The following is a 14,858-nucleotide window of genomic DNA, read 5'->3' on the forward strand; positions in this document are numbered from 1 at the left end:
CTGGTGGAACTAAGGTGTGGTGGGTTAAGTGCTGGCTAAATGCCATTGCCCCCACTAGAATATACTTACTCATTTTCTGCTTTGAGATAGGATTAGAAGGAAAGGAAAGCAGGTTTAAGTCTTTAAAAGGGTATAAAGAAAACTTTATTAACAGTAACTAAATGTAAAAAAATAAGAATCAGAATAAAACTTTTAAAACATTTCTTCTCGCTCCTACAACATTTTCTTTCCCACAAAGAGTGTACAGAAACAATTCAGTCAGTTTATCCCATCTAGAATTGTCTTTCTTCAGTTCACTTAGGGAGAGGAGTCCTTCTTGTCATTTTATAGAGACTTCTCCACAAGAAAACAGTTCTCTCATTGCTTTTAATTTCTATGAAAGGCAGCTGCCCAGGACTGCAATCGCAAAGTCCCTCCCATCTTTTCACAGCCTTCCCACAGCTGTGTATATCGACTATATCAACTTGTGGGGTATAAATTAAAGGATGAGCTATTCAAGAGCAAAGGTTCTCTTTACCTTTTTCTGAGATCATCTTCATCTCTGGGAACGGAGGTCTTCTTCTTTCCCTGGGGTCAAAGGGTCTTCATCACTCCTCTCTCTCTCACTTTGTTCAAACTTCTCATGGGATCACAGCTACTTCAGCATCTGCTTGCTTTAGCAGAAATGCCTTTGCTCATATCTACAATTTGAGCACTTCCGTCCCACAATACTTTCAATGAGTTACAGGGGAAAAATGTCTGATGTATCAATTATATTTTCTCCATAGCCTTACAAGAAGATTTCAGGCCAGGACTGAGGCATCTGCTCAACCGTCCCATCTGGGGCTTGACTTCATCTAACTGACCTTCATGTCTCATGTTGTTCTCTACGCGTCTTCACTCTGTCCTTTTCTCTGACCCGAGGCAGGACTGAAGGTCTGTAAGCCTTATCTATGCACTGAAAGAGTTAATATCTCAGCTGGGGCCTGCGGATGCTCATGTGATTCCTGCCGTGTGGCGGCTGAAGCAATCGCAGTGATGGATTTTTCAGGCTGCCCTGGGGGCTGTGTCAGGATCAACCCCATGGCCGGTCTCTGGCCCCTGCTGCATTCACTTCCAGGCACAGGGCCACTCTTGGTGTGGGCTACAAGGCCGGCTCTGGCTTCAGCCACACTGGGGGGAAATGGCTGAGGTCTCAGCTGGAACACACCATGGGCTGATGGCCTCTCCTCCCCCTGCCTGGCAGCTTCTGGTGCCTGGCTCTGCTGGGACAGGGCTGGGCAGGGTCCCTGAGAAGGGGTCTGGCCCCATGGCAGTGCCCATCCAGCCTGGCCCTGCTGAGACGGGAGCCAGGCCGGCCTTGTTACCTGTTCCCAGGCTGGAAGGAAAAGAGAGCTTTTCCTGGGGTTTGTTCATTTTTAACATGTGTGTTCATGGAGACGTGTCCAGCTTTCTAGTGGTTTAACAAGGTATCAGTCTTCAAAACTAGTCTCTGATTGGTGCTGTAAGGCACACAGGAAGCTCTCAGCAGCTCTTCTCAGAATAATCACTTCTGTGTGTGGCTTCTTCTGTCCTCACCAAATGTCAATTAATGCAAAACCAGCACATAAGGGGAAAATTGTGACACTCTGGTGTCCCATGGAAGCAAGGGTCCCTTGTGACACTGCAGGATCTTGTGTGAGCAGGGGTCCATTGTGACACTGCGCAACCAGGGAATCCATTGGGGCACTCTGGGTCCTCATGAAACCAAGGGACCACTGTGACACTGTGTGACCTTCTGGAACCATGGAGGCCATTGTGAGACTGCAGGGCCCCATGGAACCAAGGGGCCAATGAGTCCCTGACAGGGACAATGTGGTGGCATCTTGGAACCAAGAAGAGCATTGCTGCACTGCAAGAGCTCATGGAACCATGAATCCATTGTGACACTGCAGAGCTCAAGGATCCAAGGGACTCTTTGACACCAAGGGGTCCCATGGGAAAAAGAGGCCTTTGTGACACTTTAGAGCCTCATAAAACTGTGGTGACCAAAATGGCCGCAAGTGTTGTTCTGCTGGACGGTAGAAAAGCTCTGCACAGGGACCTGGACAGGCTGGATCCAGGGCCCAAATCCAACAAGGTGAGGCTGAACAAGACCAAGTGCTGGGTCCTGCGCTTTGGCCACAACAACGCCTGCAGGATTATAGGCTGGGGATAGAGGGGCTGGACAGCAGCCAGGCAGGAAGGGACCTGCAGGGACTGATGGACAGCAGGCTGGACATGAGGCAGCAGTGTGCCCAGGTGGCCAAGAAGGCCAATGGCTGTTCAGAGAAGGGCAACAAGGCTAGGGAGGGGTCTGGAACAGAAGTGTGGTTAAAAAGACCTGAGGGAGCTGGGTTAAATAATCTCGAGGAGGGTCAGGGCAGACAGGGTGGTGTTAGGGTGCAGGTTGGAGTTGATAATCTTAAAGGTTTGTCCCAGTAAACCTTTAAGTGGCTTCCTTTCTGTCCCCCAGTCCTTGCTAGCCCCAGGGGCTGATGGCATTTGTGCTCCCTCAGCTTCATGTCCCCACAGCAACAGCATGGGGGTGCTCCCCCTGCTCTGTGCAATGCAAACAGGGGCTGCTGAGCCAGTGCTGTCGTGTCTGTGCCTGCAAGGATGGGGCACCTGAGTGAGCTGGGGGTGAGGCCAGGGCTGCAGAGGGGGGATGTTTTTGGCAGCTCCATCAGGACGCTGTGGGACGCTGCCCTGGGCTGTGCAGCACAATGGGGATGGATCAGCCCCTGATGGCTGCCCCAGGGCCCTTGCAGAGCCCCAGCCATGCTGTTGCCTCTAGCCTGTCCACGGCCTGCCTGGGGCTGCTCACAGGGCTTTTCTGTGCTGAGCATTGGCCTGGCTGTGTTCTTGAGAGAGCCTGGGCAAGGAGCCTGGAGCCCCCAGGCCGTGGTCTGAGGCGTCAGCGCTGCCCCAGCAGAGCGCATGGCCTGTCCCTGCTGCAGCCCTGGCACTGCCACCCCCAGGGCTGTGCCCGGCCCTGAGAGCACTCAGGCCCTACAGCAACACCAGGGCCACCAGGGCAGCGGGGCAGAGCCACGGCAGCAGCACTGGCAACACTGAGTGCTGCTGCTGCTGTGCACAGCTGCTGGGCCAGCACTGATCTGCCCCCAGCTCTGCACATAGACATTGCTGCTGCAGCTCCAGAGAAGGCAACAAAAGGGGATCTCTGCAAGTAACTTTGCTGGGACATGCTTTATTCTGTCTAAAGCCTCTGAGAGAGCCCAGCTCCTCATCAACAAAGTCTGGAGCCACAGTGAATGTGGAGAGAAACAAAGTGGGAAATGGCAGAATCAATGACCTTGCTTTTTGGACAATATTAAAAATAGAAAACAAGTAAAAAGAACCCCCAAAATAAAGGAACGATTTGTATAAATGATTGCTTTTATTAAAAGTCGTTTTAGTGTTTCTGAAGTTTTCCGGTCATAAGTGTCCGCACGGCAGCCTTGAGCTCCTGGTTCCTCAGGCTGTAGATGAGGGGGTTCAGGGCTGGAGGCACCACCGAGTACAAAAATGACAGGGCCAGATCCATGGATGGGGAAGAGATGGAGGGGGGCTTCAGGTGAGCAAACATGATAGTGCTGAGGAACAGGGAGACCACAGCCAGGTGAGGGAGGCAGGTGGAAAAGGCTTTGTGCCGTCCCTGCTCAGAGGGGATCCTCAGCACAGCCCTGAAGATCTGCACATAGGAGAAAACCATGAACATAAAACAACCAAAAGCTAAGGATGTACCAACCACAATGAGCCCAAGTTCCCTGAGGTTTGAGTGTGAGCAGGATAGCTTGAGGATCTGTGGGATTTCACAGAAGAACTGGCCCAGGGCATTGCCATGGCACAGAGGCAGGGAAAATGTATTGGCTGTGTGCAGCAGAGCATTGAGAAAGCCACTGGCCCAAGCAGCTGCTGCCATGTGGGCACAAGCTCTACTGCCCAGAAGGGTCCCGTAGTGCAGGGGTTTGCAGATGGACACATAGCGGTCGTAGCACATGACGGTCAGGAGGGAAACTTCCACTGACGTAAAAAAGACGAAGAGAAACACCTGAGAAGCACACCCTGCATAGGAGATGTCCCTGGTGTCCCAGAGGGAATTGTGCATGGCTTTGGGGACAGTGGTGTAGATGGAGCCCAGGTCAGTGAGGGCCAGGTTGAGCAGGAAGAAGAACATGGGCGTGTGCAGGTGGTGGCCGCAGGCTACGGCGCTGATGATGAGGCCGTTGCCCAGGAGGGCAGCCAGGGAGATGCCCAGCAAGAGGCAGAAGTGCAGGAGCTGCAGCTGCCGCGTGTCTGCCAGTGCCAGCAGGAGGAAGTGCCTGATGGAGCTGCTGTTGGCCATTTGCTGTCTCCAGACATTAGAATCTTTTGAAGAAGGAATTACAGTGACAAATGGGAGGAGATTTCTCTCAGAAAAGTCAAAGCTCTTTCTCATAGACTCTTTCCTCCCACCGAACACCTCCCGCTGTCCATGTGTCTGAGATATTCTTTTACCTTTGTTTCTGGAGCCCTCATTGCTGCTGGCCAATGTTTTGTGAGGAGCTAAACCTTGACCTACAGGACGCCTGGGAGTCAGCCCTGACCCCCAGTCAGTGCAGGGGAACAGTGAGGACAGGGGCCAGTCCTGGTGTTGGGACTTGGATACAGAAGGTTCAGCCGAGTCAGAGGAGCTGCCTGGGTGAAGGGATAGGAATAACAGAAGGCAGAACGAGACATTGTGCTGAACTGCAGAAGAACAGAGACTCCAGAGAGGCAGGAGGATTGTCTGAGGCTTAGTGCAGACTGAGGAGAGCTGCTCTGTCCCTCTCTCCTGTTCCAGCTGCCCTGGACTTGCACCTTTCTGAGATCCACTCCCGTGGTAGCCTGGACAGCCAGGAGACACAGCTGAGAGCAGAGGGATCCCTGACACACAAAGTGGCTCCTGCCTTTCCCAGAGTCAGGAGAGTGGGCTCATTGCCAGCCTCCCAGGCTGCCCTGCCCAGAGCATCCCGGGCACAGGAAGCTGGGACACCCCATTGCTGTGCTCAGCCTGCCCAGGAGGAGCCCAATGGCTGGGCCTGGCCCTGCAGCTGGAACTGCCATTCCAGAGAGCCCCTCAGCAATGCCAGCAGCACCTGGGAAAGGCAAGGAGAGAGAGAGAGCCGGGCCTGAGGAAAAGCATTTCCCTGGCCAGCCCTGCCAAGCCCCTGCCAGGCAGCAGCAGGGCAGGACAGTGGCCCTCAGGCCCTGGTCAGCAGGGAATGAGCACATGGCCGCAGAGATACCCTTCATCTCTGGGGCTGCTCTGCTGGCCCAGGAGGGACTGAGGGCCCTGAGCCCCCGGGCTGAGGGCTGTGCTGGCTGTGAGGGGACACAAGAGCTGTGCTGCTCAGGGCAGTGTGTGCCCTGCAGGGCAGGCCCGGCAGGTGCCACATCTGCCCTGCAGCAGGGCTTCCCTCAGCACTGCCTCCCTCCCTGCCTGCCCACGGCTCTGCTGCTGGAGCTGTCCCAGCCCGAGCTGCTCCTGTGGGCCCGGGCTCCTTCCCTGCCAGAGCTGCCAGAGCCCAGCCCAGCCCCTGGGCCACCCCTGCCCTGCAGCTGCTAGCTGTTGGGTCCTGCAGGGATTAAAGAACAGCTTCCCCAGCTTGGGCACCATGGAAAGGTGATGCTGCATGGATATGGAGGCTGGGCAGGTGCAGGCACTTCCTGAGGTGCCCAGGAATACTCAGGGTGATGGTTTAAGAGTCCCAGCCAGTGCTCTGCCCTGCAGAGCTGAGTTTCCACTGTCACCAAGCTGAGCCAGGGAAAAGTGGGAGCACAGACTCAGGAAATCTGAGACCCAAGCAGGAAACTCCTGCCCTGAATGAGCTCATGGCAAGTCCCCTCAGAAATGAGCTGGGCATGATCTGGAGCTCTGAGCAGCCCTGGAGCTGCCCCAGCTTCACCCCCTGCAGCCATCCTTGGCAGCAGGAGCCATCCTGCCCTGTCCCTCTCATGGTGCCCAGGGCAGCCCCACTCTGCAGCACATCCTCCTCCTCCTGCTCCTCTGCCACAGAGAACTCACCACGTAGAGGGCTGTGAAGATGTTTCCCCAAGTGAAGTCTCAGCTCAATGTCTTCCCAATCCTGATTGCCTTCAGCCTGTCTCTGCCTGGCTCCTGTCCCCTCAGTGCCTGCAGGCAGAGCCCTCAGCCCTGCTGGGCTGGAAGAGGAGCTGGCCCTTGAAGAGCTGTTCCTTTAAAGCTCAGCAGCATAGACACAGCAGAAGGATTTTAATGAGCCTCTTGGGGATTTGCGGTTGTTTACATCAAACTCAGTCTCTCAGAGAGTGTTTCAAAAAACTTCTAAAGAACTGAAAATTAAATTGAAACTCCGAAGTTTCTTCAAGTTTTAATGGGTCCCATTGAGGGACATGACTGGGAAAAGTGTCCCCAGATTCCAGTTAGAGCAGAATACTGGAGGTAGTGTTGACAGCTGGGGACAAACAAGGCAAAGGTGTCTCTGGTGCTGAGCAAAGCTGGATGTCTTTGAGAAATGCCAAGGGCCAAGGCCTGAGCCCCAGCCCCTGGCCAGGCAGATCCTGTCCCACCCTCCTTGCTCAGGGCTCTTGCCGGGATGGGCACTGGCATGTGGGGATGTGCAATGGCAAGGGCAGGAGCATGGGGCGGCCCCTGCCAGGCTGCTGAGCAGGGACAAGGAGGCAATGAGGCCCCAGGCCTGCAAGGGTCACTTGTCTCCTGCTCCTGCCTCAGGCCCAGGCCCAGCAGCCATGGCCAAAGTGCTGCCCAAGTTGGCTCTGTCAGGGCTGTCTTGCAGCTGCTGCCCATCCCTGTGCCCTGTGCAGCCCAGGCTGTGCTATGGTGTCCCTGCCCTGCGCCTCTGTCCCTGCAGGCTCTGGGAACAGGTCCCCCTGTAGCTTTTGTACACATGCCTTCGCATATTAAAATCTTGTCCATATGGATGGCTACAGAGCACCAAAACATCAATTCTCATCCCTTTTTTCTGAAAATATAGGATCATAAGTCCCTATACTATCCTTTGGTGGTTTTCATTATAATGAAACTGACCTTTCTGAATAGAAGAGTGTCCTTCTTTGTGTGTAATATCTAATACAAAGGTCAAAATAATTAGGAGTCATTTTAGGCATTGGCATTCATGACTGTAGCACTCCAGGAAGGGACCAAGTTATAATCCATGTGTTTTTCATGGATTATACATATTATGTATTATACAACTGTTGTTCCGGAAGCTTGAAACATAACTGAAGAGGACAACTGGGAAATGACTTTGTCCTGCAGCCTTCTGGTGCTTCTTTTTTAAGAAATTAATGTATGAATTTATAACTAACATGATGTCGTTTGTATTTTTAGAGGAAAAAATGGGTCATTAAGTGTAACTAAGGCCTATCCATAAGACATTCTATAAATCTTTAGATTACTGAGCACCAAAGGATAAGTTACCATGGTATACCATGATAAAGGGTACCTTTATCAACACCATATGGATCACCCCTTATCTGGCCTTTGGACACTCAACTTTTCAGCTACCTCATACAGACATGTTCATACAAACAGAAAAGAGTGAAAAAGGTTTTTCGTCTGACTCCACCAGATCCCACTGGCTCTGCAGAGCAGTCAGAAAATACACATTGAGTCAAATGACGAAACAGGGTACTGTGGAACAGTGCAGGGACCACGTGCAAGGTAGGGCCTAACAAGCACACTGATCAGCATTTGATAGCCTCTGTCAGTATGTCTGACCCCAATTATTGTATTATTCCTTTATTTTCCTATGTCTATTTCTCTCCAAACCACCTTGATCCCTCCCTTTTTCTTCTTTGGTTCTTCCCCTAGCATTCCATATTAAGTCTAGTGAAATTCAAAAATGCTGCTTCCTTGCACCCCAGTATTAACCCTGTAACACTAGGCAGTAATACCAGCCATTCTGCAAAGCCATCTGGAGAGCCACTCTGCTGACTCATGGTGATAAGTTTTCATCCCAGACCACGAGGCTGAGGCACTCCTGGAACATCTGGGAATGTTTTTATTTATTTATTTATAAATGTATTTTTCAATTTAATATATTTTATTTATTTATTTACCATCTTTTACCATGGTCAACATGTTCCATATGGTATACCATGTCCCCTGCTACAGAAGACTCCAGTATCACTGCTCTTACTTTCAAAATGAAAACAATACTGAATAAACTTCTGCCCATCAGTGGAACCAAACTACTGAGAGAGGTCTTATGTTAATCTCTTCTGGTCACCTTATGCTACAGTGATTGACAGGGGTGTTGGCCAACTAAATATCCCCAAGGATGCAGCCATCTTTTGGCAATGTGGAACAGGTCTTGGACCACATAAGCCATGTTGTAAAACTCATCCCCCAGCTGCCCTACCTGGCTGGCCCCTTCCTTTGCTGACAGCTCTGCCTCCTGCCTGCCTCTGCCTGCCCACACAAAGCCTGGGGCTGACCCAGACTCCTTCTGGTGTTGGACCAGAGCCCTGCCGTGGGAGGGAAATTTCTTTCTCCTGCTGTCCAGTCTGGACCTCCCCAGCTGCCATTTTTATTAATTCTTTCTTTTTCTATCTTTTTTCTATTATGTCAAAAGGATCCACCATCTCTGAAACCACCCTCTCAGGGCTCTTCTCTGCTGTCCTCAGTCCCCACCCCACTGTGCACAGAGCTCCTCTGTCCCTGTACAGTTCTCATGTGCTTGAGGCCATGGGTGCCTGGACAAGAAGGACGGTTCTTTTCTACTGGAAGGAAACCACAGAGCCCCAGGATTTTGAAGGCAGATCAGAGGGAGTCACCAGAGGCCAAGGCAAGCCAGACCTGTCTGTCCTTGCAGCTTTTGTCTGAAAGCAACCCTTGGATATTTGGGGAGTTTTGGAGGTGGAATTCCATTTCAACCATGAGTGCCTGCACCAGAATGACAGTTCTTCTCCACAGCAAGGAAAGAGCAGAGCCCCAGTGTTTCAAAGGCTGATTAGAGCCAGCCCCAAGGAGGCTAAGGCCAGCCAGACCTGTTTCCCTTGGGAATATTTGTCTGGGAGCAATCCTTGGGTAGACAGACTTTGAGAGGCCAAATCCCAGTTTTGTCAATGGGCATCTGGGCAAATGGAGGACAATTCTTTTCCATTGGAAGGGAAGTACAGAGCCCCAGTGTTTCAAAGGCAGATGAGAGCTGGCCCTTAGGAAGCCAAGGGAACCTAGACAGTCCTGGCAGCTTTTGTCTGGGGGCTGTCCTTGGATATAAAGAATTTTGGAGGCGGATTCCCAGTTTTGGCTATGGACATCTGGACTTGAAAGATGTTTTTTGCATGGAAAGAATAGCTTGGCAGGTCAACATTTTGAAGGCAGATGAGAGGTGGCCCCCATGATGTCAAGGCCATCCAAAGCTCTCTGTTCTGGCAGGTTTCATGTGGGACAATCTTTGGATATTATCAAATATGGAGGTAGAATCCCAATGTCAGCCATGAACCCCTGGAGGAGGAGAGTTCTTTCACAGGAAGGAAAGCACAGAACTCCAGGGCTAGATGAGAAGCAACTCTCAACATTCCAAGGTCAGCTGGACCAGTCAGGCCAAACCAACCAGAACTTTTCCATGTTCTTGGATCCCTGGGGCCCTGCAGCATCACAATTGCCCCTCAGAGGCCCTGTAGTATCACAAGAGACCTTTGTTTCCATAAAGCCCAGCAATACCACAATGGTCACCTTGGCTCTGCAGTGGCACCATGGCCCCTTGTTTCCAGGAGGCCTTGCAGTGTCAAAATGGTTTATTTCCTTCCATGGAATAGCACAATGGCACAATGGTTCCTTGGTTCTATTTGGCTCCCCAGGACCACAATGGACCCTTGGTTCCTCAGGGCATGGCTGCGGCACACAGGCCCCTTGGTGCCATGGGGACTCAGAGTGCCAGAATGGTCTCATTGCTTCCATGAGGCCCTGCAGTGTCATAAAGAGCTCCTTGGTTCCAAAAGGTCCTGCATCGCCCATACACTCAACAAGGCCTCAAAGTGCCATAATAGTCTCCAGGCTTCCATGAGGCCCCACAGTGTTACAAGGACACCTCAGTTCCATGAAGCCCTGAAGAATGGAATGGCCTCTTGATTCCACTGGGCTATTCACTGTTACATGAGTTCCTGGATCCACTGAGTTCTGTAGTGTCACAATGGTCTCCTTGGTTCCAGAGTCAGAATGTTCCCATGGTCTCATGGAGCCCCAGTGCGATCCCCTTGATTCCGTGAAGCCCTGCCGTGCCACAATGAGGCCCTGCAGTGTCACAATGGCCCCTTGGTTGCAGTGGGTCCTGAAGTGTCATAATGGTCTCCATGGTTTCATGAGGCCCCAGAATGTCACGATGGACTTTTGGTTCCATCAGGTTCCATACTGCAAACAACAGTCTCCTTGTCTCCACAGTGTCGTAATGAATCCTTTGTTCCATGAGCTGCCTGGCCTCCTACAGCCTCTCAGACACCTTCTCCCCCTCACAGGTCCCCAACAGCCTTTCATGGCCCCTCAGAGAACCTCATGGCCCCTCAAATCTCCGCATAGCCCCTTAAAACCCCTCAGAGTTCCATCATGGCCCCTCACAGCCCCAGGCCTGGGGCACCTCCCAAAGGAGAAGGGGTCAGGCCCTGCTTGTTCTCCTTTTATTTCAGTCCCTTCACAGCCACGAGTAAAGAGATGCTGAAATTGAGCCTTTCCCCAGCGTTTCCCTCGGGGTTAATTGCGGGCTGAAGCTCTGTGCTGGCCCCCGCCCGAGTGCCACCATCCCTGCAGCCACCAGGCCTTTGCTGTCCCTCCGTGTCCGTTCCCTGTCCCTGAGTCCCGCCCGGCTCTGGCAGCAGCAGCAGCTGCAGCGCAGGGGGCACCGGCCCGGCCAGCCAGGGCTCCCGGCCAGGAGCAGCAGCAGCGCCGGCCCCTTCCCACCTGCTCCTGCCTCTGCTCCCAAGGGCTTTTTCCAGCTCAATTCTGGAGCAGAGCAACCAGTACCCACACACAGCCCTGACTGCTCAGGGCCCGCCTGTGCTGTCCTGAGCCAGCCCTCAGAGAAAGAAAGGATCAGGTTCCAGCGCTGTTTTCAGTGCTCTTTTACTCACCCTAAGGTGACAGCAGGAGGCTGCTGATGCCTTTGCCTTGGGAATTGGTGATCCTGGCTGCTCTTGCCACTCTTCTGCTTGCCACTTGAAGATTATCTATAAAACTGCAATTGTCTTTTTTGATCAGCGCTACCCAGAGTGCTTTTGTGACAGTGAATTTAGGAATCCTTAGAATCAGAGGGTTTTGGGAAAGGTTCAAAAGGCAGGCCTCAGAGACAGCAGAACTGTGATTAGAGCTAAGCGGTAGCCATAAGATTTGTCAGCAGAAAAGTTATATTAGAAGTAGAAAGTAAGGACAAATAGAACATTGGTTTTGTATTAATGCTTGGTAGAATAACTCCCTAAGCTGCAGAAAAGTATATTAAGAAATGCTAAGCTTGAGCTCTGTGCATTGTTTTTTAAGGCTCACAAGCAGGTATTGTATTTGAAATAAGCAAGCACTGTTTTAACCAAAGGTACATGTGCTTATAGTGGTTGGATGGAACTACTGTCAATATGCTTTTGCTTTGTGGAATTGATCAAGAAACTTTTAAAGGAAGTTGTAAAATTACGTTCTTTGCCTGCTGCCGAGGACATGAGCTGCTGGAATCATCCCATTCTCATAACTGTGTAATGAGACTGGTGCTGGAAAATAAACAGCTCGAGACACGTTCCTCAGCTCTCCCGTCCTGTTGATGATTTGTACATGGCCCCCAGCCAGCAACAGGTGAGTCATGGGCATCATGATTAGCAGATCTTGAAATGTTCACAAGTCCCTGAACACTAAGTCAAGAAGAATTAATGCCACACAGGCAGAATTTACAGTGCCCAACACAGCCCTGTTGCTACTGCTGCTGAAAGAGAATCAACTGACAGAGACAATTACAGAAATTGCCTCTGGAACATCTAATCAAATGAAGAAATCCACCAGGAGTAAGAGAAACAAGAATTTATTGACTCAATCCATTGTTTCTCCTGAGCAGCAGCAGCAAATGGAGATGTGCAGAGGTATTTCCAGCTGCTGCTGATCCCAGCTGGAGCCCAGCCTGCTGCCCAGGCCCAGCGGGAAGCTGAGCCCAGCCCAGGGAGCTCCCACAGTGTCGGGAGCTCAGCGCACGTAGGGCCAGGCCCAGAGCCCTGGGCACGGCCGCCCATTACAGGGCAGCGGTGCAGACGGAATGTCCTGCGGCCCAAACCTCCTGCTCCTGCCACACAGCGCCAGTGCTCTCCCCCTCCTCCTCCTCTCCCAGCACAGCACAAATTCCAGCTCAGAGGAGGCTTCCCCAGAGAGGGCTCAGGCTCCTGCTTCAGCCTCAGTATCCCTGCTGAGGCTGAGGAACAGGGCATTTTTCAGGCACTTCCACAAGCTCAGGGTTCCCATTTCATGAGGAATCTGGGATGAAAATGGCCTTGTTAGTAAGGATAAAAGCAGATGGAATGGATTGGAAATTATCAGGAAAAATGATCCTTTGTATAGGCAAAGCTCACTAAGTCATTCCCTGCATTTCTCCTTTTCAGATTCTTTCAGTCATCTCCTGAGAGGTCCAGCTTGTTCTGATGTCCTTCATGAACTGATTGTACTCTTGATTTATATCAATGCATGAGATGTATAAGCATCTGAACTGAACACTGAAACAAACTCCCTCTGTCAACCCATTTTCATGTTCTACATTGCTTTCAAGTTGTCCATGGGGGTGTTGGAATGATTATCCCACAGCTCTCCATTTCTGGCTGCAGGCTCTGGAGATTCTTTCTGCATTCAGTCAGGCTTACATTCCCTAACAATTCCTGGTAGTCCGTCATGTTTTCTTGGGTAGAACAGTAACAATGAAAACCTCACCAATGGCAAAAGTGCCCAGCCCACAAAGTAAAGAAAGAACAAGCTGTAAAGTTCCTCAAACATTTCTCCTGCTTTGCTGCAGAAGTCGTGCTGCACACATGGTGTGGAAAGCCAAGAGAAGCTGTAGTTGGTGGCACATCTTGTGACAGAAGCTGCACCTCGTTCTCCAGGAGAGGTTCTTGGAAAGAGCAAGCAGGACTGTGGACAAGATTCTGGAAAATCTGACAGAGCTTTTATGAAATGAAATGAAAACAGAAAGAAACAAACCAAGATGTTTTACTCTGTTTAGTTTTATGCTCCCCTTTGCACTGTTTCTCCATCCCATTAATTCTAAAAGGATCTCACCTCTAAGATCCATGACTTTGCATGTTTTAGACACTGTAAAATACCATGAGCTATACAGTTTACCTTTCCCTGCTTTTTTTTTTTTTTTTTTAAAGCAATGCTGGAGAGGTAAATGCAGTTGTAATATATGATAGGGATAACTCATGCTCTTAATGTATGATATAAAATACTGTAAAATCCCAAATCTATGTGTATGACCACCCCGGCCTGGAGCAGCTGTCTATTTAGATTCAACAAGTTCCCTGACACAAGTTAAGATAATGATTGATGCTTTAATGTAAGAATAGAAGCTTCCAGGGCGATGATCACTGGTATCCCAAGTTGTCCGGAGCCACCCAAGGGCAGTTATCGCCTTGCCGATTGCATCTGTCAAGATAGTCAGCGGTGCCAAACCGATACATCTGAATACATGGCTTCTCCGGAGTCTATCATTGCTGACTACACACCTGGACCCAGTGTTTGTCCAGTTCGACACATGGAAAGAAACAGCGATGCATGTGAAGACATACAAAGGAAATTTGGTCATCTCTGCCTCGGGCATAATAAGCTGTACAAAACCTCACTGCAAGAAACAGCATTTGTGAATGGGTGAGACTGACACTCGGGAGGTCAGATCCAGCTTCACCCAGGGCGAATCCTGGGCTCAACGCTGTCTCTTTGGCTGTGGTCTTTGTCTTTTGGCTCTTTGTCTTTTGAAGACCGAAATTTGGTCGGGCAGACAAATTAATAAATCTTTGCTACATTTTTGATAAATTTTGGCTCACGATTTGTTAATTTATAACAATTTGGTGAAACCCGAAGGAATTTGAATTTGGGGTTCAGGATCCCTTCTCGCCCTGAAGGCCCCCCGCTGATTTCAGTGGTCTGAGCGGGATTGGAGTCTATGAGACCAATCAAAAATCACCAAACCGAAACCGGAACCACAGCCAAAGAGGGATAAAATGGGCCCAGCTCTTGGAAACTCAGCAAGATCCAGGGGATCTCCGAGCCCGAGGTGCTTTTCCCACTGGGAAATTGATGTGCATGAAGAATCCATGTGGAAAAAGGAACTGTGCGTATTGCGTGGTGGAGTCGGGTGTGGCCAAACATGTGTTTGAGACATGACTCTGTCACGAGGCAAATGTGGACCCCACAGTCGCAGTTCAACCATCCTGTGAGGGACATGGTCGTCAAGGGGTAAGTGGACGCTTTTTCTTAACACACGTGGGACTCAGGACTTGTAGGGAGTTCGAGGGCTAATTGGCCATGGTTGGGTCAGAAAGGGGAGAAGGCAGTCCTGGAAGATTCCAGGAGTCCATCTACCTTCTGATGCAGAGAAAACAGGTAAGAAAACTGGAGATCAGTTGAAAAGTCAGTGGAACGGTTCTCCGTTTGACTGAGTAAGACTGGTGACGTTTTTCAAACTCATGAAATCTACATCAGACAAAGAGTTGGGACTCATGACGAGCATCCCAACTGAGGAGACAAGGTGAGAAAATTTGCAGGAGGGATTTTTGGAAAAATGGGGTTGGTAAAAAGCAAGTTCCAGAGAAAACCCCAGGAAAAATCTCCCCGGGGTCCCGGGAAAGTTCTGCCAGAAATCCCAAGAGATAGTCTGTTGGGG

The 14,858-nt window shown here is 50.7% G+C and overlaps 1 protein-coding gene and 1 pseudogene across 1 annotated transcript; both read right to left on the reverse strand.

Annotated features, from left to right (window-relative positions):
• Positions 1-14,858, reverse strand: part of LOC131569320 (zinc finger protein 850-like) — a 313,955-nt pseudogene that overhangs the window by 171,472 nt on the left and 127,625 nt on the right.
• Positions 3,413-4,345, reverse strand: LOC131569595 (olfactory receptor 14J1-like). The gene has a single exon (XM_058821826.1). It carries the CDS (start codon positions 4,343-4,345, stop codon positions 3,413-3,415), a length of 933 nt encoding a protein of 310 aa, XP_058677809.1.

Source organism: Ammospiza caudacuta, chromosome 30 (assembly GCF_027887145.1).
Source record: "Ammospiza caudacuta isolate bAmmCau1 chromosome 30, bAmmCau1.pri, whole genome shotgun sequence".
NCBI lineage: Eukaryota > Metazoa > Chordata > Aves > Passeriformes > Passerellidae > Ammospiza > Ammospiza caudacuta.

Coding starts and splice junctions, on each gene's coding strand:
- LOC131569595 (XM_058821826.1), bottom strand. CDS start 4,345: ATGGCCAACAGCAGCTCCATCAGGCACTTCCTCCTGCTGGCACTGGCA.